The 24,161-nt window shown below is 40.6% G+C and overlaps 1 protein-coding gene across 1 annotated transcript in view; it reads left to right on the plus strand.

Moving 5' to 3' along the window:
- ZZEF1 (zinc finger ZZ-type and EF-hand domain containing 1) overlaps positions 1 to 24,161 on the plus strand; it is a gene marked incomplete in the record, with an annotated part of 3,903,331 nt that overhangs the window by 662,451 nt on the left and 3,216,719 nt on the right. The window contains 1 exon segment of the mRNA XM_044082903.1: positions 13,237 to 13,449. Coding sequence (XP_043938838.1) covers positions 13,237 to 13,449 — 213 coding nt within the window.

Consider the following 24,161-nt stretch of genomic DNA (forward strand, 5'->3'; position numbering starts at 1 on the left):
CTGCCCAGCTTCGGACCCCTCATCCTTCAGAGGCAGAGGAGGACAAGGTGGACGCCGGCCCAGAGGCAGAGGGGGGCTGTGTAACTTCGGGTCTAGAGAACCGTTCTCGGACAGGCGCGTAACAGCCCTGAGGGCTTACCCGGCTATCCTTCTCTGGAGGCAGTCGAGGGGCGTCTGTTGGAGCACCTCCAAAATTGGGTGTACATTATGACGGATCGGTGGGTGCTTCGAATCATATCCAGAGGTTACACCATTCCCTTTCTAAGTCTTCCCCCTCCTACAAAGTGCCTCCCCGATGTCCCACCCGATCGAAGGGAGGCGGCAGCTTCGGAGGTTTCGAAGCTGCTTGAAAAAAGAGCCATCCAGCACAACCCCCAGGCCAGTTCGGATTGGGCAATTACTCCAAGTTCTTTTTAGTGCCAAAAAAGACGGGGGACTTAAGACCGATTCTAGATCTGTCTTCCCTGAACCTGTTCATTCCCAAAGAGAAATTCCGGATGGTCACTCTTCAATCAAATCTCCCCCTCCTTCGGGAGAACAACTGGATGTGTTCCATAGACCTCAAGGTTGCGTACTACCACATTTTGATGGACAGATGATCCAGGAGGTTTCTCCGCTTCTGGCTGGGAGCCAGTCATTATCAATTCAGGGTTCTTCCGTTCGGCCTCACCTCAGCCCCCAGGGTGTTCACCAAGGTCTTGGCAGTGGTTGCAGCCCACCTGAGACTCCAGGGCATTCAGGTCTTTCCATACCTGGACGACTGGCTCCTCACCGCCTCCAACAGGCATCAACTGTGTGTTGCCAGGGATTATGCTCTAACTCTTTCCCAGAGTTTGGGCATTTCGGTAAACCTTCAAAAGTCCTTTCTTCATCCTGTGCAGGTTCTGGAATTTATAGGGGCCAGATTGGACACTCGCCTCTCTCGGGCCCTACTAACTTCAGACAGGGTGAACAGGTTGTCATGTCAGGTTATAGCCCTCCTTAAGAACCCAGCTACATCAGCAGAGTTAGTCCTGAGAGCACTAGGCTCTATGGCGGCGGCAATCAGTCTTTGCCTACACGCGCGTCTATGAATGAGGATTCTGCAATGGACCCTTCAAGTCCAATGGTCTCTACTGCTACATCCGTTGAACACCCCTATTCCCCTGAGCAGGGCTTGCAAGGACTCCCTCCTCTGGTGGCTTCGCTCACGGGAGCTGCGGGAAGGGAGACCCTTCGTGATGTCTCCGCCCAAAGCCATGTTGACCACGGATGCTTCTCGCCTCGGGTGGGGGGGCATTCTTTGGGCAGAACCGTCCAAGGCATGTGGACCCCCTTAGAGACCGCTTTGCATATCAATGTCCTAGAGATGAGGGCGGTGCTTCTGGCGTTGCAAGCTCTCCACGATCTTCTTCCTCTAGGGACTATTGCAGTTCAAACAGACAACATGGTGGTAGTCTGGTACATAAACAAACAGGGAGGGACCAGATCTTACCCCCTTTGTCGGGAGGCTGAGAGTTTGGAAGTGGATGATATCCACCAACCGCTTTCTGGTAGCAACACACATTCCGGGTCGGTCCAACATTCTGGCGGACAAACTGAGTCGTGTGATCCTCACACCGTACGAGTGGTCTCTGAAACCATCAGTTGCGAAACAGATCTTCCTCAAATGGGGTCTACCTTGCTGCGATCTTTTCGCTTCTCCGTTAAACACAAAGTGCAGCAAGTTTTTCGTGATACTTCCCCCACCAGGGGGAGAGCCCCAGAGATGCTTTGGTTCATGCTTGGCCACCCGGCAAGGGAGCCCGCAGGATTTTTTGCAGGGGGGTGCAAACCCAGAGCCCCACCCACATAGCTCTCCCCGCCCCCTGCCAACACAGCCCCGCCCAAGTCCACCCACCCCAAGCCCCGCCCACACAGCAATTCCAGTGTCCCATTACTTGGCTATTTCTCCCCATTTGCTGTAGACACTGTTCAAATTTGTGTGCATACTGTTTTATGCTTTAGTTCTACAATGATTACAGGCAGTTGGATTTAATTTACAACTTTTATTTCAAACATTATAGCCCAAACACAGACATTTACTAAACCTAAACAAAGCAATAATCTTTAGGGTTACCACCTGTCCCACTTTGCGAGGGATAGTCCCTCTTTGGGCAGTTGTGTCCTGACAAAAAATTGTAAAAATGGCAAATTTCCTGAGATTTTAGGACAATATTATTTTCTATATTTTATGTAATAGTTGCATAAAACAGTTATTCTGTATATAAAATACCTAAATGTTATAAGAAACAGAATAAGCAACTAAAATGCTACAAGAATAATCTTTTATTTAGGCAAAAAAGTTAAGTTCTAATCTTTGTACTGACCGTGGGTATGTGTCGGCCTATAAAATCTGATGTTTGTACTAAAAATGTCCCACTTTGGTCATTTGAAAAGGTGGCAACCCTAATAGTCTTACAATGAAAACAGACTTGGCATTAAAGCTTCTCTACTTTTGAAACTCACATTCAATGAAACAGCATTGAAACCCACATTCAAAGAAAATGCATCTGGCCAGTGGCAGGTTATTTACCTTTGAACTGTTTTCAAGCAATAGGCTCCTTGCACACTGTTAGGGCCATGCAAAAGTTATTTGATTTACCTGATTGTCTTAATTATAATATATAATTGAATTATATCCCTTGTATTATACAGCAACACTTGTTTGAGTGTCTCTGCCGAAGTAAAAGTAATCTGAATAATTCCACGTTAAAGATATCTGAAACTAATGAAGATGTTGTTGCTAGAAAACAACTGTTTATTTCAGTGTTTTGTCTACAAATTCAGTGCCTGCTGCCGTCAACGAATAAATTGCCTATGTTAAATTAAAAAAATGGTAAGCTGGTATATTGCAATAGAAAATGGATGGCAAGCTGAAAAACAGGTTCATAGTTATTAGGCATCTCATCCAAAGGAGGACATCCTCAGGACTGCAGCATACAAATGTACATGCTGTAGGAATAGAACCTCAAGCCTCTACATTAAGATGCAAGCATTCTACTTGTGGTGCTACTAACATAGCTTTAAAACTTTATACCACAATAGTGATACCATTTGCTAAAGAAAACAGTTGCACGTTGTAAATAGACTTGGCATGAGCAGCAGTAAACTTCACTTCCCTTAAAACTCACAGTTCCTTGAAAATGCACTTGAAAATAAATTCCACCTGCTAACTCTAAGTTGGGCATTTCACTTTCTCTCGCTCTCACAAACATACCACAACACCCCTCAAGGCCTCAACCTTAGTGCAAGAAATCTGGACAAAGCCTAAAATAAATAGGGACAGATTATAAATATGGCTCTCATAAACTTAGAAAATTACAAGAGTAACAGGATTTGTGTTAGTATGCATTTTTCTAAATGATATGACGTCTAAAACTGAAATGTCTCATTATTTAGCAACTTCAATCCTTTTTAGGAGGAATATGGGGCAAAAATATGGACATTCTGCAAAACCTGGACAGCTGAGGGGTATGCTACCTCCCTCATACATACACACACACACATACACACCAACTTCTTAGTGCAAGAAATACATAAACAGATTTTTTTCAAAGTTACAACTGTAAACTCTGTGTGACCATGGTGTTGGTTTTTGACAGAAAGGTATAAAGGAACTCATGGCTATGTATATAGTTGAATCTCTCTGTACTGAACTACTCCCTACCGTAATGCTGCTTTAATAAATAGTGTTTGCATTCAGAAACTTTTACAGTTTTATACTGAATTTTATAGCTACATGAATTAGAAAATAACCAGTTTCCTTTTCAGAGGCTAAGCTAAAAAGTCCACTCTTTACAAGCACTGCTTCCCCTGGAAAACATCTATATATGCATCATCACAGAGACCTAGTTCAAGATCGATGACAGCACTCCTTTAATGCAGGATTTCCATACCTGCCACAAGTTCAGGCCTACCACCTTAGATGAAAGGGTGATGGTATCTACATATTCTTAAAGAACAATTCATCTCCAGACTTGTTAGGTGAGATAATGACGTGGAATTCCTCTACATCCAACTTAGCATTAACAAAACTCCTTACTGTGTCATACCTAACTATAGGTCCCCTCTATGTACCCCATCAGTCCATATCTCCTACCTAACTAATATGGTGTCCCTATGCATTAAGCCAACACCATTTTTCTAGGAGACTTCAATCAAGTTTTCTTCAAAAATTGCCATTTTGAGGAGGGATTATTAGGGGAGAGCAAAATTTTGAGCCAAAATTGGGGACAATGGAGAGGTTTGGATATTCCTAATTCTACAAAGCGATTTGCACATACCTCTCAACCTCTTAATGCAGGAAATCTGGACAAGGACAAATATTGCGGGAACACACAAACACTACTAAAAATTGCTCTTGTATAAACTTAAGACAAGTGATAGAATAACAGGTCTTGCATTAGCATACATTTTTCTGAAGGTTATGACATCCGAAACTCAATGTCTGTCATTTAGTGACTTCATTCCTAAATTATTTGCTAGAAAATCACAAATTGTATGAGGAACAAACCAAAAAATAAGAAGCAAATATCTATTCATTCTACAAAAATATGGACAGCTGAGAGGTATAGTTCAACCGGGGCTGTCTGAGTTTGCTACCCCCCCCCCCTCACAAAATCATGGTCGAATGGAGCCTCCCCCCCTGCAGCCATTCCAATGTCCCATTCCTTGGTTATTTTGCACCATTTACCATAAACACTGTAATGTGCATACTGCTTTACTTCTGCGATGATTTAGATTTCATTTGAAAGTTTTATTTTGCATTTTACAGCACAAACCCTAATAGATATCTGTTAAGCAAAGCAATGCAGTCTCACAATGAAAATAGACTTAGCATTAAAACTTCTCTGCCCTTGAAACTCACATGCATTGAAACAGCATTGAAACCCACATTCAAAGAAAATAAATTTTGCCAGTGGCAGATAAAGATTAACTTTGGGCTATTTTCAAAATCATAGGCCCCTTGAACATGAACCATACACATGCTCTTTGATACACCTTCCTGACTGCATTACATTATATTCCTTGTACAATATAGTACACTTGTTAGAGGGCATTTTAAATGTATTGTTTTGAGCATTTTTCCAGTAAACAATGAAACAAAATGCATACACCAAATGACAAAACTGCCCAATTCAGAACATTTCCATCATAAAAAGTCTACTCAGCCTTCTATAGTCCACCAGTATCAGTAAATATGCACAATCTCTGAAGTAGTAAAATCCACATTAAAGAAATCTGTAACTAATAAAGAGGTTGCTGCTAACAAACAACTTTATATGTCATTGTTTCATCTGCAATAAAGTGCCTTTTGCCCTTGAAGAATAAATTGCCTTTGTTGCATGTATTAAAAAAAATGATAAGCTAGTAATACCACAATAGGGAATGGATAGCAAACTGATAAACAGGTTCATAGTTACTAGGTATCTTTGCCAAAAAGGACTGCAGCATCCACCCCTTTTATAACACAGTACAATATCAGCAATGCATCTATCTACTGTGGGAGTAGAACCCACAACCTTGAGCATCAAAAGCAACCTGTTGTGCTATTAACAATGCAAGCAAACTAAGCATAAGCAGCACTAAATTTTTGTTCCCCTGCAGCTCTCAGCTCCTTGTAAAATCTACTTGACACTCAGCTGTATCTCTGAACTTTGCAGCACAAGAAATGTGGAAAAAGCCAAAATTTATTGGGGGGGGACAAAAGGCCAAAAACCAGGGACACATTTTAAACATTGCTTGTATAATGTTGGACAGTTGCTAGAATAAAATGCTGCGTTACCACCATACATTTCACTGCCACATCTTGAACCCAGGGGACCCTGTGCAAAACAGAGCAACATACCACTATGCCAAATAAGCTGTTTTGTGAAAGAGGAAGATGGAAACTTAAATGGCTACCATCTAGTGAATCCAGTTCTCACCATAGCACAGCTGTCAACCTCTTAGCACCAAACACCTGAACAAAGCCAATAATAGGTGAATACAGCCCCCAAACATTCAGTGAATTCAGTTCTCAACATAGCTCTCATCAACCTCTTAGCAAAAAACAACCGGACAAAGCTAGTAATGGGGGAATATAGCCCCCAAACATATTCAGTTCTTACCATAGCTCTCAACCTTAGCACAAAACCTGGATGAAGTCAATAATGGGGGAATACAGTCCCAAAAAATTGTTCTGTGACTGCACATTCATGCTGAAGTAAATTTATAGACTTAAATGTAAAGCATAAATATTTTAAGAAAGCATTCCACCAAAGTTATCTACTTTTGTTTAATACTGACAGTAAATGGGAGATTAACAAGTTATGAGAATGCAGATAGTATTGTTTGAATAAATGCATGGTTAAACAAATAAGGCAATGAATACACTTACTTGAAAATTAAAATGGCATACTTAGATATAAATGGCAAAAGTGAGAATTACAGATAAACAAGAATTGTTTCATTTCTTCTCATTGCAACTGAGGCCACAGTATTCTATAAAAGGAGACAGCAGGAGTGGCAATTATAGAGGTTGACCTAGACTTCTGGTATACTAATACTGTGTTTAACTGATTTCAACAATAAATATATATATATATATATATAGAGAGAGAGAGAGAGAGGAAATAATTAATAGAAAGTTATGGAGAATTATCTGAAGCAATATAATACTTTCAGTAAAGAGACAGATGTGAATGCATAACTGCAGTATTTCTGTCTAACTTTATTGCTGTATCTAATTAATGTACTGATAGATTATGGTAAATGAAGAAATAGATTTCACAACTGCATTACTGCAAGCAAGAGTGTGACAGAGTTCTGTATACAAGTGAAGAAAAAAGGTCTATAAGCACAAAACTGAAAGATATTTGTAACTGAAGGAATGCACACACACACACACACACACACACCTTACTCACTCTGACAAGCGTTCCTGTTATCTCCCGTGAAGTCCTCAGCTAAAGTAAACCCATCATAGCTCCGTTTCACTGCTCGCTGATCTGACTCCATCTTCAGTCCTCCTCCTCGCAGCTAAGGTAAATCCATCGCAAACCTGAAACAGTCTGTTTCAGTTCCTGCTCTTTGAGAAATCTGACCATTATTTTATGGTAAATAGGGAGAGACAGACAGAGAAATAGACACTGGTAAGTAAGATTCTGGTAACAGAATGAAGAAAATCATAGCAAACGTAGGTGGTGCAGCACCCAGCAGGATAAAAGCACTCTCATCAAAATAAAAACAACTCAGAGTCAAATTTGAGGTAAATTTGGCCTCCCAGGCCAGGGACAACAACAAACCATTCTTTGGCTATGTCTGCAACCTCAAAGGCAATACATAATTGTGATCAGAGCTCATTGTAAATGGAGTCACCTGTACTGAGCCAGAAGATATAGCAAATCTACTGGCCAATAAATGAATCTCCAACTTTACCCCTCTCCCCCTCAACTTTGCCTCAAGAAATACCATCAAATATAGCTCCCCCTGCTATCACTAGGGAACAGGTCCTTAATGCTCTCTCTAAGGCCAAGAACACTGCATCAGTGGGCTCAGACAATATTCCAGGATGCCTTCTAAATAGCATGAAACATGACCTATCATGCCCTCTGGAATTGCTATTGAACTGTAGCCTCCAAATAAGCTTCATGCCTCATGAATGGAGAACAGCAACAGTCATCCCTCTGCAGAAAAGTAGGCCATTTACAGACCCTGGAAACTGCAGACCCATAAGTCTCACTAGTCTTGTATGTAAAGCCATCAGAAGAATTATCATGGAAATGATCAATAGTGATATAGTAAACTTCCAGACACTGGACCCTACTCAGTTTGTTTTCGTCAAGGGCAGGTCATGCCTCCTCAACCTGGTGGATTTCTTTGAGAAGATCACCAAAGCAATGGATGAGGGCTAAATGATTCACACTGCCTACCTTGACCTGGCCAAGGCATTTGACACAACACCCCACTTGGGCATTGTTGACAAACTCAAGAGGTTAGGTACAAACCCATATGTCACCTGGTAGACAGCCAACTGGCTCACAGACCGGACCCAGGAAGTTAGAATCGGGGAGTCCACCTCTACAAAAAAGCCATTCACAAGCAGAGTCCCTCAGGGATTGATCTTTGGACAGCTCCTTTTTGGCTTTTACTCCTCTGAGGTCAAGGCCAATGTCACTGGTCTCTGGCTGACTAAATTTGCAGATGATTGCAAATTAGGAGCTGTCATTGAATACCACACTGACACAAATGTTCTCTAGCAGGAGCTGACACAGACAAACAATTGGTGTTAGAGCCATGGACTAAAATTAAATGCCAAGAAATGCAGAATAGTATCCTTCAGGAAGTCATCCACCCATGGTAACTATCATATTGGCAACACTCCCCTTAGAGTTGACTAAGTAGGCTGGGACTTGGGGACACACATTGTCAGTAATCTAGCTTTTAATCGTCATGTATCTACAGCAGTGAGGAAATCATTCTATGTTGCGAAGCTTATAAACAAAGGTTTGGCATCTAAGTCCAAGGAAGCCATTGTTTCACTGTATTCGACATTCATCAGACCTATCATTGAGTACAACGTCCCTTTTGGTAAGTACCAAAGCAGGCATATCCAACAACTGGAACATCCATACAGATTACTCACTAAAAGAATACAAGGCATAAGTAAAATGTCCTATGCAGACCGCCTCAAGGCCCTATTCCTGTATTCTATCTCCTACAGGCTTTTGAGGGGAGATATATGCCTGGCATACAGGGCATTGTCATACCCCACCCTGATGGACTTCCTTAGTATTCACAGAACAAACAGCACCAGAATTACCTGTTCTAAAGACTTAGATCTTGCCAGTGATATAAATATGACCTGCTGGAGAGACAGGTATGTATCCCAGACACTACTCCATGTCTGGGACAGGCTCCATATCGATGTGAAGCAGAGTTCTTCTCTAACCCAATTCAAGTGCAACTTGGGCGATTTGATGGGGAACAGGAAATTCATCCTTGGTTTGGCACCTATGTCTCTAATGGACACAGGCAACCTGTAAATGGTTCATCTCCAAAGCCCCTACTTGTAAATGTTTCATCTCTCAAGCCCCTGTTTACAATTATCAAGGGTATCAGAACTTCTCAGATATTTGGGATGCATGGCTAGGCTTAAAAACACCTTGTGGTCATTAGCCTTGTTAACGCCTATGAACCTAAGATCAACAGTATGTGCCTTATCTATTACCCTTTCTGGGACCCCAATTCACAGTGATCCAGTTCTGCAAAGGAGTAAGAGAAACAGAAAAGTATACAAACCTAAAAGATATATTGACAAAAGAGAAAAGTGAAAAGAAAGTTGTTTACACAGTCAGATAGGAAATGAGACCAAAGCTTTCTGAGAAACAAATGAAATACAAGTAGAAGAAGCAACGAAGCAGAAAATGGATAGATAATGTACATTTACATTCTGCTGTGCTGAGAAAGACAGGAAGAGCACAGGAAAGTAAGATATGAATATTCCAGAAGTATGCAGTCTGAGGGAATGAAGGAAAAGAAGGATGGGAGTAGTTCAAATTCTGAGTAATGGCAATAAAATAGAGAAGCAGAGGCACGTATGCACATATATACACACACACACACACACACACACACACACACACACACACACACACACACACACACAAACACACAAACACACACATTCTTAAGATCTTAAGCATAAGAAAATGATTAAACCTTAATAGTTTACATTTACATTATCAGTCTAATTTTATCAGAAATATTAATAGCTGTATTCTTTGTTATGGGAATAGTTCATATTCTGAGTAGTGGCAATAAAATAGAGAAGAAGAGGCACAAATGTACGCACGCACACACACACACACCTTACTCACTCTGACAAGCGTCCCTGTTATCTCCCGTGAAGTCCTCAGCTAAAGTAAACCCATCATAGCTCCGTTTCACTGCTCGCTGATCTGACTCCATCTTCAGTCCTCCTCCTCGCAGCTAATGTAAATCCATCGCAAAACTGAAACCGTCTGTTTCAGTTCCTGCTCACAAACCTGAAACTGTCTGTTTCAGTTCCCGCTTGTAAAACTGAAAATGTGTGCCCTGCACGATGATGTCAGCACGCATCTGTGCCTGGACTTGAAGGGCGTTCTTAAAGAAGAACGCCCTGAAAATAAAATTTTTTTTTTTTTTTAATTTTAAACTAAAAGAAGATTGACTAGTCAGCCGATTCCAGGGGGGTGCAAGTGCACCCCCTTGCACCTGCCTGCGGGCGCCCTTGCCACCCGGTCTCCTCTATGCTTATCCCCCCTTCCTCTTATGACGAAGTTCATTCAGAAAGCAAGTCAGTTGGGGAGCAGAATTATCCTCATAGCCCCATTCTGGCCTCGCCAGATCTGGTTCCCTTCTCTGTGGTCTCACAGTGTAGTTCTCCATGGATCTTAGATCCCATTCCGGATCTGATTTTGCATCCTGTGGGATTGCAACCCCCGAACCTGGTAAACCTCAAGCTCGCGGCTTGGTTGATCCAGTTCCACTGATGGCAAGGACTCCCGGCATCTCATCACCAGTAAAGTCCATTCTGGTAGCGGCTCACAAGCCTGCTACCAGGAAAATTTACAGTAGTAAATGGAAGCGTTTTTCTGTCTGGGCTAAGGACAAGGGCTTAGATCCCTTTACCGTCCCTATCCCAGCGGTTTTTGATTTTCTGTCACACATTTTTCATCAAGGAGCCAGTGCATCTACAGTTAAAGTACAATTGGCAGCGATTTTCATGTAGGGGATGGGCTGAGATCTTTAGCTTCTGCGAAAATATGCAAAACCTTCTTGAAAGGTATTTTTCTATTGAAACCACCAGTTAAGACTGCGGTCCCACCATGGGACCTAACTTTGGTTTTACAAGCCCACCTTTTGAGCCTGCCACCTCAGTTCCATTAAATTCTTATCATGGAAAACAGCCTTTCTAGTTGCTATTACTTCAGCCAGGAGGGTTTCGGAACTTCAAGCCCTTTGCATGAAACCCCCCTATCTAATCTTTCATAGGGATAGAGTGTCTCTCAGGACTAACCCTTCCTTCTTACCAAAGGTGGCTTCGGAGTCAAATATTAATCAGTTGATTAATTTACCAGTGTTCTTTCCCAACTTTCAGAACAAAGGGGAATACAAATTACACAAGTTGGATGTACATAGACAACTACGTTTTTACTTGCACAGGACGAAGGATACTCGCAAGACTGATGAATTGTTTGTGTCCTTTGCCAAATCTGATTTGGGTAGAGCTATTACACAAGTTACCTTAGAAAATTGGATTTCATAGCGCATCATTCATGCGTATGTAGCCTCAGGTAAACCGGTCCATGCCCACTCAACCCGATCCATAGCCACATCAGCAGCCTTCTGGTCCAGGGTTCCCATGGACGACATATGTTCAGCAGCTACTTGGTCCTCTTCCCATACATTAATTTCTCATTATAAATTGGATATGATATCCAGGAGTAGGGCTTCCTTTGGCTCGGCGGTGCTTCGGAATATCCTTCCTTGAGGGCCTCCCAAGGTTTTAGGTAGCTGGGGACTCTGTCCCACAGGTTGCAGAGCAAATTTAAGTAACTACTTCAGATAAAGAAGTTATGTACTCACCATAACGTTCCATCTGAGTAGGTACTTCATTTGTCTACGACCGACCCCCCCCCCTCCATGCCCCCTAACCATTATCGTGGTTCCTGATCATGATTGAGATTGTTTCATGTGTTTAGGCATTACTTGATCCTCTGTCGAGGGTCTTGGTTGTTAGATTAAGCAAACTCGATCTGAGGAAAGGGAGCATGTAGCAGGGGATTATGGGTAAAAGGGAGGAGCCAGGAGCTCGGATCTTTTAGCTAGTAAAGCTGCCACCTCGGATCCGATACCCACAGGTTGCAGACAAATGAAGTACCTACTCAGATGGAACGTTATGGTGAGTACATAACTTATTTTTTCTTTCGCTGTTCTATTTCACCAAAGAAACCACCTTCACAATTTTCTTTACAAAACTTGTCATGTTCTTTATGATTAAGGTGTGCTTCTTGTAATGATACTAGCTGCATATTACTAATGTAAATATCCATCCGTATCCTGTCCACCAACCCATTAATATTCCAGGCAAAAAAGTTTTGTTTTTATTTTGCTTGCATATATTTTTTGTCTTTCTGTTACAAACTGATCCTTATCTGTTTCTGTCATTTTTGTGCCACTTTATATGTTTTTCTGTAATATTGCCTTAGTGGACATGATCTTTCACTAGAACAGAGAGTCCCCCCCATACCCCAAAAAAGTAAACATATATTTGTTAAAACCCTGTACAAATAGCAGTGTAATGCTTCATCTAGTCTTTTCTGATCAAATTCCAACACTGATTTGCTTTTGGGCTAGAGAACACATTACAAATTACTAATCTGTTTCACTTGCTTCCATCTAATAAATTAAATTTTATTTCTAAAGCTATCCCTCTGTCCTTGTGTTGGTGGAAAGCCTTGCTTATCTACCTTCTTTCATTTAGTATATTTGTTACTTTAAATTCATATAAATTTCTGCAGGTTGTTCATTCCTGTAACTTGTACACGTTTTTAACATTTCCCCTTTAATTTTATTTATTTATAGAATGCTGGAGTAGAGAGAGAGCACTAATGCAATTGGAACAATTTCAGTCTCAACCCGGAATGTGAACACACACAGTGGAAACAATAAAAATATTTATGCAATAAAAGAGTACACTAAAAACAAAGGTATAGTTAATGTGTAATAGAAAATGATAGAAGTTGGTCAGCAAGATGTAGATTAGATGCTTCAAATTCTTTAGCTATTTTTCAAAAAAATCAGACTAGTTAATTGTCAAGACAAAGCAGCTTAATTTATAATCAATCATAGTTTTGTCAAAGAAGACACACTGCATTCCAGTAGCACTAGAAAAAGAGGTTAGTGCACACACTGCAAATTTCTCACCAAGAAGCTTGATAACAAATGTGATTTTACCAAGCCGAAAATAATGGGAAATATAATTTTTCTCACTGGTACTAATTGACTTCAGTGATTTTTAATATATTTTCCAGTTTGCATCTTTAGTTTTACTTGCACCATATGCCATTGGTTGAAATATGTCTAGTTAATATTAAATATGTCATTACTGTGGTGGTCTTACAGCCTGAATGTTAGTTAACGCTTGCATTATGTCTGAATTGACAAAATATTGGGTCTTTGTATTGGCAGTATTTGATGGTAAAATTCCTGTGCACACGTCAAGATTCAGCAGAACGTCTTGGAGTTCAGAATCTCTCCATCTTTGGGTATCTCAGACCATTTGTGGGCAAGGATGTACAGGTCATCATCCCAAAGTGTGAAAAGAACAAGGACGGTACTGTGAGTGGAGCTGCTCTCCTACTGAATGGACTCATCTTTGTTCAGCAGCTGACATTAGACTTGGTAGGAATAAAAACTTTTACACTGATATTTTGTGCTGATAGCATTTAATAGTACAGAGTTCAGTCTTTTAAATTGATGATAAACAGCATTCCTGGCAGATGCATAGTAATAGACTGATTTAAAATGCAGATACTTTTTCCTCTACAGCAAATTTCTAGTTTCTTACTTGATTAAAAATTAAATGTTCTGTAATGCTTCACAGTTGAAACAGTTGCACAACTGACTTTGCGTACTTGAGAACCAGTGTACATGTGGTTTTAGCTTGCAGAGCTAGAGCTGATATGGGAGAGTGGATATTGTGCAGAGAATGTTTGATTGATCTATTGCTAAGTCAATCCCATATTTGTGTTGGGTGTAAGTCGATGTGCGGTTTCAGTTCATTCAAAACTAGATAGTCTGTCTCTGTAGTGCAGATGGATGTAGCCCTTACTGTGACCCAAGTGACCGAGGTTCAGTTAGTGGCCCTGGCACTGGGGTAACTAAGAGGAGTGGTGAAGGGGTGTTGCCCATTCGCCTTTACCAGTGGATGGGAGGTGTCCATTTGCACTTGGGGGCACACTGGGTAGTTCAGTTTCCCTAGTGAAGATCAGAGAAAAACTAATGTGCATGCTTTGAGGCATGAAAAATGACTGGGCTGCTTGTAGGGGAACACCTCTTCTGGAAGTGGAAGTGAAGGGATGTCTTTTGTGGAGGGCCCATTGCACACCCCTATCCCTGCTCTTAACTGAGTGCGCATATTTAGGACCGGGAGAAAATAAACCTCACCTCCTTCTCCTGAACATTGCTTTGCATGTATTGTTCCCCAAAAATTCCATTTATTTCTATGTAATTTGCTCCTTCCTTTTTTAAAGATCCCACTTCCAGTTATTTTATCTTTAAAACAATATTTAATACTTCAAATACAGTTGGTTTAGATTTTGATTTCCATCTTCTAGTAATTGCTTTTCTTGGTAGCCAATAGAGTTAAACTTAAGGCCTTACTATATCTAGGCAATTCAGATCCTGTGTCCCAGCTCAAAAGATTAATTTTCTTAGTTACAGCTTTTTGCTCCCCAAATATTTCTGACATAGTATTGTGTAGGGAATTTTTAAAATCTGCCCACTCATTACATTCCCAAAAGACATGTTCCCAGCTATCTTTCTTCCCCATCACACCTCCAACTTTGATACCTACAGTGAGAAAAATTATTTGAAGTCTGCTTGGCATGTAAAAAAAAATACCTACGCAAACACTTCCAAGCAAAAATCCTAAACCTTCTGGACTTAGTTGCATATTTGGCAGCTGTACATATATTCTCCCATTGTTACCTTTTAAATTGCTTTTCCTGTCTCTTTTTCTAATCTTTTCTAACCTTCTCTGATTCTTATAGTTATCATGCAATATATTATATGTCTAAGTATCCATTTTTAACAGCAGCTTCTGATCTAGACTTGATTAAAAACTCTACCAGAGGGACTAGACTTCCAAGCTGGCTGCACATTGAGTAACAGCTAATAATAGCTCTCCCAGTGTGAAAACAGATACTCGCAGAGGAAGCCAGTGACTTGTATTTCTGGGTAAATTCCAGTGACTAGCTAGTAAGTGCACTACCTGGATGCCAGGAAAAAAGAAATACAGAGGACCTGAAATAAAATCTGCTGCAAAAGGTGAGGAAAAAACACTAACTGTGAATAGTACCGCAGCTGTTCAGCAGCAAGTAGTGCAAGCTCCAGACATGACTTCCAGTAACCTAGAGGAAATTATAAGACAACTCTACACAGACCTGATTAAAATAAATGAAACAATAATGTAGTATATCAACTCAAATAAAATCAAACAACAAAAAGGCTGGAACAATGGAAGAAGCTTTAAAGAGATATTCAGATGAGGTGGTAAAAATGCAGAAATCAGAGGTTGAAATGAAGAAAAGGCTGGCTGAATATGAGACTGCTCAAGAAGAAATGTTTCGTAAAAGAATAGAATTAGAAGACAAAACACATAGGGAAAACCTGAGATTTTCTGCTGTACCAGAGAAGCTGGACGAAACAGACTGTATTAATTTTATTAAAGCATAAATAGGCAACTGGACTGGTATTCCACAGTAGGAGTTGTTAATTGAAAAGGGCACATTGTGTGTACTCTCCAAACCTGACTATGCGAAAACAACCTAGACCTGTAATAGTAAAAGTGCAGTTCTACCAGCAGAAGGAGTTGATTCTGACCAAACTTTGGCAGAAAGACAATGCACTAAAAGTGGGAGATGACAGAGTGCTTGTGGAGAATGATTACTCCTTATACACCAGGCAGACGAGGAGTAAATTTATTCCACTATTCAAGGAATGTCACGAAGCAGGCTTCAAATTCAAACTGCTGTACCCAGTTGTTTTCAAAAATTTCTTTCCTGGGGGTCAAAATTATTTTTTGATGCAGTACATGCGAAGGAGGAAATACAAAAGTTTGTCCAACAAAAAGTGAGCTGTAAAACAGAAGGGGATTCTGCTACTTATTCTTCTGATGATAAAGACAACGGAGAGGCTGTGCCAGTAAAACGTTTTCCAATGTTTCAATGGAAAATGCTTGAGAGAAGGAAAAAAGCATGAGTTGATTAGATGAATGAGAGTACGTTGTGGAAATGAAGCACAGACAGGGTTTGGGAGATGGAGATGAACAGGAATATAACCAGAAACTTGGAAATATACAAATATAGATTACAAAGTAGTAATTATATTTGTAAAATATGACAGAGTAAACAGAAAGTTCACTGTAAGTAAAACAAAACTTTTTTCTTAAAAGTAATATTTTTATAGTGCCCGTTTTTTTTTTTTTTTTTTTTTTGCATGGTATAAGGTTTTCTCAGTTATTTTTAAGTGTAATGGGGATGCTAATGTAAACAGGTGCTGCTGTTTTTTTTCCTCCCTTTCTGACTTTCTCATTGTTCTGTGTTGAGAAATGTAGGCACTGCAATGTAAAAAAAGAAGAAAAGTTTAGTCAAAAGATAATGACAAAAGAAAAAAATTATATACTTTTTCTCATTCTTAGAAAATTACTGGGTTAATGTCCTTAGCTTGATCTAGTAACAAGTTTTAAGTGAAAGCAAGTAAATGAAAAAGAGCATTTAATATTATAGAGCTTTTTTCTAGTAAATAAATGTAAGGATGAGACAAAACCAGATGGCACTTAGTAGAAGCACAGACTGTACCATGTGTCTTAGCATGGATAACCTTTCTTTTAGGTTAATCCCAAGACTGTGTGTGTGACTCTCGGTTTGGGATTCATGTTTCTGTTTGGATGGTAAAACGTCAATATTTGAAGGTGTACACATTGTGTGTCAGTATTATGTTGGTAGGTTGTAGGGGGTATTAGGGTGTGTTTGTGGTTTTTTTTTTGAGGGCTTTTTGACAAAAAAAATGTTTTTAAAATGTGACATAGGCTCAAATGGCTATAATAAGAAACAACTGTATAAAAGATCAACCTGCCAAACAGTGTATGCGTGTAACATAAAAGCTGGAACTAGACACAACGAAAACGCTGTTAAACATGAAAGGTGGGAATAATAACCTTTTAACACAATGATGCTTACTGTAATGCATTTAAATGTCGTTCTCACCGATTAATAAAAGAAAGAGTAGTGAGCTATATTAAAAAATATAGAGTACAAATAGCTGTGCTAGAGGAGACGCACTTGGAAAGAACTGAATATGTGAATTTGATAGAGGTTTTCAGGATAGTTATTCAGCAGAATACCTGGGACATAGGAAAAGACGAGTACTTATATTAATTGTAAGAGGTGCTCCAATAGTGATAGAAGAGGATAAAAAAAAAGATAATGGTAGATTTGCATTATTAAGGGGGTACTGGCAAGATAGGATGATTACACTGGCATGTATTTATATTCCACCTAAAACTGATATAATGGAGCTTTAGAAAATTCTGGGAGAAGTAATCAGCTGTTAATTATAGCTGGGGACTGGAATTTGATTTGCAGCAGTTAAGATGACTTGGGGGGTAGAACGGAAAATATAACAAAGGAGGGTAGGGTTTTTGAAAAAAAAATATGGAAATGTTTGGCATGTAGTATGGGAATTCAGTACTAGGAGTTCGGAGTGAATTTACATATTGCTTCCCAAGGTACAAAAATTGGATTAGGCTGGAGAGAATTTGCATTTCACATGAACATGTCCATTTAATTGAAAGTTTTGCCACGTACCTAATAACTATTTTAGATCATGTGCCAATAATAACTGAAATAAAAACACAGAGTAATAAAAATGAGGCACTGGCACTTTCTCAACTGTCTGTTGAAAAGAGAATAATTTAAGGAATGGGTAGTGGAAGATGTTTAGGAAGTATTAGATAAGATAGAAATTTCTTCTGAAAATATAGCTAGGGAGTGAGATAACAGTAAAGTGGAGTTTGACAGTAGAGTGGAAATAAAAGAAATGGAGATATGGTTAAGAAGCAACAAGAATTGTTTAGAGGGAATGACACTTTTAAAGTATTGCAGAATAGGGGTATTTCACAGAACAGGAAGAGGAGCAACTGCAGAATGCTAAACAGAAAATAAGGGATTTACCTCTATTAATATACATCAGTTTAGAAAGATTGCTGCTAAACAACTGTTTTTTGATAAGTCTAGAGCACAAAAAAGTTTAGCAGAACGACTCAGGCAACAGAAAGTAGAAAGGGCTTTCACCAAGATTAGGGAGCCTACAACAAGAAAGATAACAAGAGATCCTGTAGAGGTATTAGAAATATTGTGGAAATTCTGTGAAAGTTTGTATAAAGCAGATAAATATGGATATCAAGATAAGGTACCAATGGAAATGTTTATGGAAGAATTAAATATGCCAGGGTTAGAGGTAGCTAAGGTTCAATTACTAACAGGATAGGAGGATATGAGATAAAAATGGTGATGTATAACCTATCTACAGGAAAGTCTCCAGGAATAGATGGTATTCCTTTGGAAGTTTGGAAGCTAGGAGGGAAAAAAACTAATTAAGATCTGGAAGGTTTTGTTTAACAGCATTTTAAGAGTAGGAGAAGTACCAACATCCTGGAAGAAAGCGGTGGTAGCTATAATACCTGAAGAGGGTAAAGAGCTTCATACAGGCCCATTTCAATATTAAACCGTGATTACAATGTTTGTTTATAATGGCTAAAAGAATGGCAAAAATTATGCCAGAACTGAGAGGTATGGACCAATGTAGTTTTGTGGAGGGGAGGCAAACATAATAACAACATTAATAGAACACTGATGATTCTGAGGGAAGCAGAATGTAAGAAAATATCACTGTTGTTGATGGGTCTTGATGCAGAGAAAAGATTTGACAGAGTAAGCTGGGACTGTATGAACAGGGCAATGGAATCATTAGCATTCTTTGATTAAAATTATAAGGTTGCTTAGGAGGATATATGAGGGATTGGAAGTAAAAATTTAAGTGGGTGGGTTTCTCTGATAATTTCTGCTTGAGCAGAGGAACTAGGCAGGGGTGTCCCCCCTTTTCCTTTGTTTGTGTTATATTTAGAGCCATTGGCAAAGAAAATAAGGGCCTCATAAATTTAAGGATATACAGTAAACTGGTATGGTAGTCAAGAAAAGCTGGCTCGATTTGCAGATGATATTATTTTATACCTGATAAAACCAGAAAAGGACAGTAAGGTGTTGTAGAACATTCTGGGACAGTTTCAGATCTTTTTGGGTTTCAAAATTAATGAAGCTAAAACAAAAACAATAGATATAAATTATGTATCCACACATGAATTGTTTCAGCTATAATCCATACTTATGGGGAGAGGATAAAATGTTCTTAGGAGTATGGATTAAAAATGATTCCAGTGTGGCAGCTAAGGATATGTGGGAAGAGACTAAACAAAAGATAATGCATAAACTGAGAAATTGGAAGCTCGGATGTATGGATATGGATAGTAAGATACAATCAGTTAAAATGCTTTTAATCCCTTCAGATCTGATTTTGTCAATTATCATTCATCACTCAACTAATGGGATCGGATCCGATCCTCTGATCAGACTCTGTCTTTATACTAGCCCATGGCCTCCAATAAACTCTGGAGCTCCTTCCCTACCCATAATACACCATTCTTAACATCTCAATTTCATTTGCTACTTGTGTCTGGACATGATTGCCTTCAGCTGTCACGTTTACGGTGAGAAGTCAGATGTTCATCTTGTTACACTGTAAACAATTGTATATTTAATCTTTAGTTTTAGTCTTAAGTTGTCTTTTTTGTTCTCTTTCTTACAATTTGTGTGTGAACTTTCTTACCCTCATTGGTAGGCCTAATTTTCTTTCCCTTTACCCTTTTTTACATTTGGTGTATTTTCTTTAATTACCATTGGTGGTATTTTCTCTTTTTCTACAAGTTTATTGTAGTATTTCTGTACCTTATGGGTATTTTCTTTCCTTTCTTTCTGGTAACAAAAGAAAAAAGTTTACTTTAGCTCTTCTGTCTTCACTATAAAAATGTGTGAGAAAGGTCCAACAGGATTTAAAAAGTGTGAGAAGTGTGGGCAGAAGCCGCCTTTTCTGATGCCCATAGTCTTTGTGTATTGTTTTAGGTCCAGAACATTTACAACAAGACTGCAGTATTTGTCATGGGTTTAACCTTCAAGCTCTAGCGGACAGGAAAAATAAGTTGATTTTAAAAGGATTACTGCCATTTTCTTTTTCTGAAGCCATTGGTGGGGTTCTGTCCCCAAACAACAAGTCCTCCAGCCTCTTCTTCATCAGAGCATAGGAAGAAGGAGAAGCTAGGTCTGAAAATATTTATGGACCGACCTTGGTTCACTCTGATTATGCCAGTGTTGTATCCTACACCCTGGGATCTGAAACCCTTACCAAGACAAAGTACTTTCTAAGTTTAGATCCAGTCCTATCCATAGTTCCCTCTCCGTTTTTAGAGAGGTGCTCCATGTTGCCATCTTTGGTGTCTTCTCATTTCTCCAGGAGTCTGACAGAAGTAGATGTGGAGAGGATGAGGAATTTCTTCATAGATGAATTTCAGAGAGGATTTGTCATGGTTCCTACTCCTTTGCGTCAGGAATTCTGCTTGCCTATTACTCCATCCATTGCAGCTCCTCCTCTAATCCAACCTGTTGTTTTAGAGGCCTTGGATCCGAGCATTCCTGGTCTTCTTGTTCGGATCCGAAGAGGACACTGTCTTTGGATCCGAATACTGCCCTAAGTGCATCAGCTCCAAGATCCTCAAAGCCGAATGACTCCTGGAGCTGAAGCATTCCATTTGGATCTTGGAGGATGGAATTGACTCTGAGGTTTTTGGAGCCATCTCTTCCTCTCGGAGCTTCAGCACTGGATAGCTCGGCCCTGACTTGCGCTTCATGTGGATTGTTCTTTGGGTGGAGGGAGACAACCAGCCAGAAACTCACTTTCTTGGCTCTGTTGTCTTCCTTCTCCCCAGAACTGTCTGCCTATGAGGTTGTGAAGAGTGTGTTCTCTACTCCTGGAGGTCAGATAGGTCCTTTTCCTTCAGATCCACCCTCAACTTCTCAAATGACTTTGCACCATGATCCTCAACATTCTGCCACACAGGGATAGCCAAGTCTAAGCTTCCAGATTACCCATCAGGGTATCTTTATCTCTTCTTATCCTTCACTGGACCACCCCACTGAGGAAGTCCCTAGGAAGAGAAAGTGCAAGAGGAGGCACTTGGACTTTCCTCAAGAGTCCGTCACTGAAGATACTGATATTGATGAGGGAGGGAGTCCCCAAAATGGCCACCTGATGATGTGTCATTTGGAGACATTCTTGAGATCCTTAAGCAGAAGGTTGGCTGTTCATCCCAAGACCCTTCTCTGGAGGAATCTGTATTCCTGGAAGCCTTTTGGACTGGCCTGTCTACCTCCTGAGTTACTCTGCCTGCTGATGAACTTGTCAGTTTGATTCCTAGCCATGCATAGAAGGAACTTCATACCATTAAGCCAGTCTCCAAGAGACCAGTCCAGATTCTGGCTCTACCAGTGGGCCAGGAATTTTGGAGTAAAGGGGTGCCAGTACATGCCACAGTCCTGGAGGCAGCTACAAAAAAAGGATCTCGTAGAATAGAGTTCCACTGTCCATCCTGCTAATAGAGAGTCTAGGCCGAAAGACAGAATTGGGAAGCGTGTATGCTTCAGCAACTTTTGCTCTCGCATCACTGAACTATTTGGCACATTTTATGAGGCTTCAAAGAGAGAAGCTATCTGAAATCTCTTTTTGGGCCCAAACTGCTGAGGCTGAGCCTTCAGTAGCATCTCAGATGGCTACCCTATCGGCTATATTTAATACGTCCATGAGGTTTATTTTGCACGCTGCAGAAGTCACCTCAAGGGCTGCGGGTCCAGGTATTTCCATCAGGAAGCATGCCTGAATGCACCTGTGATTTTGCAGAGTCCTTCAAGTCATTGTTCGTCAGTACTCCCTTTGACAGCACTTCTTTGTTTGGTCCCACAGTAAAGGACACACACTCCAGGTGTGAGACTGTAAGACCCTCTCTGCAGTGGGTGTGTGTTTTTTGACCCTTCAAATAACCTTTTCTAGAAATCAATGGGGAGGGCAAAAATGTGGTTCAGAAAAATCTCTGGGACCTTTTCAGGACACACATGGAGTTAGCTCCCCCAGAGGCAGAGGGGAGAGCGGTAATGGAATGTGAAGCCCCTGTGGCAGAGGAGGCCAGCAAAACCAGGGGTCTAGAGATTCTATTTCTGGCAGACCTTTTCAGCACTCCTGAATGCAATCCTGATTGCCTACCTCTGGAGGAATTTGTGGGTCTCTTTTTCTCTGCTCCTAAGAGCCTGGCTAGATATAACAAAAGACAGTTAGTGCAAATAATTATTTCTAGAGGTTATATAATTCTCTCTTCCCTATCTCCAGCATTGTCAGAAAAATTTCCGGATGTCCACCTAATCAGAAGAAAGCAGCAGCACTAGAAATACAAAAGCTGCTAGGAAAGAGTCATCCAAGAGGTCCCACCAAACCAAATAGAATCTGGAACTTACTCAAGATTCTTTTTAGTGCCAAAGAAAGCAGGGGACTAGAGACCAATTTTGGATCTCGGTGTATCGAACAAGTTGGTTTGACACAGTTCTGGATGGTCATGGTTCAGTCCATTCTGCCTTTTCTAGGCAAGGACAATTGGATGTGCTCGATGCATTGGTACCATATAAGATGAACAGATGATCAGATGGTACTTGCACTTCCTGCTCGGAGCCAGTCGCCATCAGTTCAGAATACTGACCTTTGGCTTCTCCACAGCCCCCAGGGAGTTCGCTGAATGCATGGCAGTGGTAGTAGCTCACTTTAAACTGCAAGAATTCTGGGTGTTTCTGTATTTAGACGACTGGCTCATTACTGCCTCGACCAGACATAGAGTGATAGAAGCGTGACATCAGGTGCTACAGACCTGCTCGCATCTTGGAATAACCATAAATTACAATTCTCATCTGCACCCAACCCAGACATTGGAATTCATAGGAGCAGTGTTCAACACAGTATCTCTGGTAGCTTCTCTTCCACTAGTAAGAATGCAAACAATAAGAATTCAAGTCAGGAAAATAATTTGCAGTACCAGAATTTCAGCCCGACTGATCCTTCAAGCCTTGGAGTAAATATCAACGGCAATAATTTTAATTTCTTTAGCAAGACTCCACATGAGAATTCTACAATGGATGCTAGCAATACAGTGGTCAGTGCTTTCTCAAACCATGTCAGCGAAAATAAGAATAACCCAGTATGCAAACAATACCTTTCTTGATGGAAGCAGTCACAACAGCTGTTACAGGGTTGTCCTTTCATTCTCCCTCAGCCCAAGACCATAGTGACCACGGCTGCTTCACAGATTGAGTTGGAGTGCACTTCCTGGGGAAAATAGTCCAGAACACTTGGTCCCCCTAAGAGGCCAGCTTGCACATCAATGCTCTGGACATGAGAGCAGTGCTTTTGGTGTTGCAGGCATTACAAGACAGTCCCCCTCTCGGGACAGTTGCAGTTCAGGCAGACAACGTCTCAGTAGTTTGGTACATCAACAAACAAGGGGAGACTAGATCTTATCCACTGTCAATAAGCCCTCAGTGTGTGGCAATGGGCGATCTCTTCCAACCGCTTTCTGATAGCAACACATATTCCAGGGAAGCGCATTGTGATAGCAGACAAGCTGAGCAGGTCCATCTTACTACCTTTTTGAGTGGTCTCTCAGCAACAAAGTGATGGAAATGATTTTCGGTTGATGGGGCCAGCCTTGCTGCAATCTTTTTGCATCTTCCCTAAACAAGTTCAGCAGTTGGTTTGCCCTGATCCCCCCACTGGGAGAATCTCCGATGGACACACTACTCTGCAATTGGCTCCCTGTTCTTCTGTATGCTTACCCTTAGACTTCCCTAATTCCCACATTCCTTCAGAAAGCAGTCTGGTAGACAGTCATCCTCATTGCACCTTTCTGACTGGGACCGATTTTGTTTCCCTTTCTTTGGCCTCTTCTACTATATCCGCCTCGGATTCTGGATCCAGTTCAAGACCTTCTGTCTCACCTGTCAGGCTAGTTCACCTGGGTTTCTCAAATCTCAAATTAACAGTGTCTTTTCTCCAGTTCCTTTAATAGCAAGGCAGCCAGTGCTCTCTTCACCTGTTTGTTCCATACTTCTGTCTTTGCATAAACCTTCTTCTAGGAAAATCTACAGAAGTAAATGGAAAAGGTTCGTTTACTGGGCAGAACAAAATCA

This window comes from Protopterus annectens, chromosome 9.part0, assembly GCF_019279795.1.
Source record: "Protopterus annectens isolate FY-2018-M chromosome 9.part0, PAN1.0, whole genome shotgun sequence".
NCBI classification, from domain to species: domain Eukaryota; kingdom Metazoa; phylum Chordata; order Ceratodontiformes; family Protopteridae; genus Protopterus; species Protopterus annectens.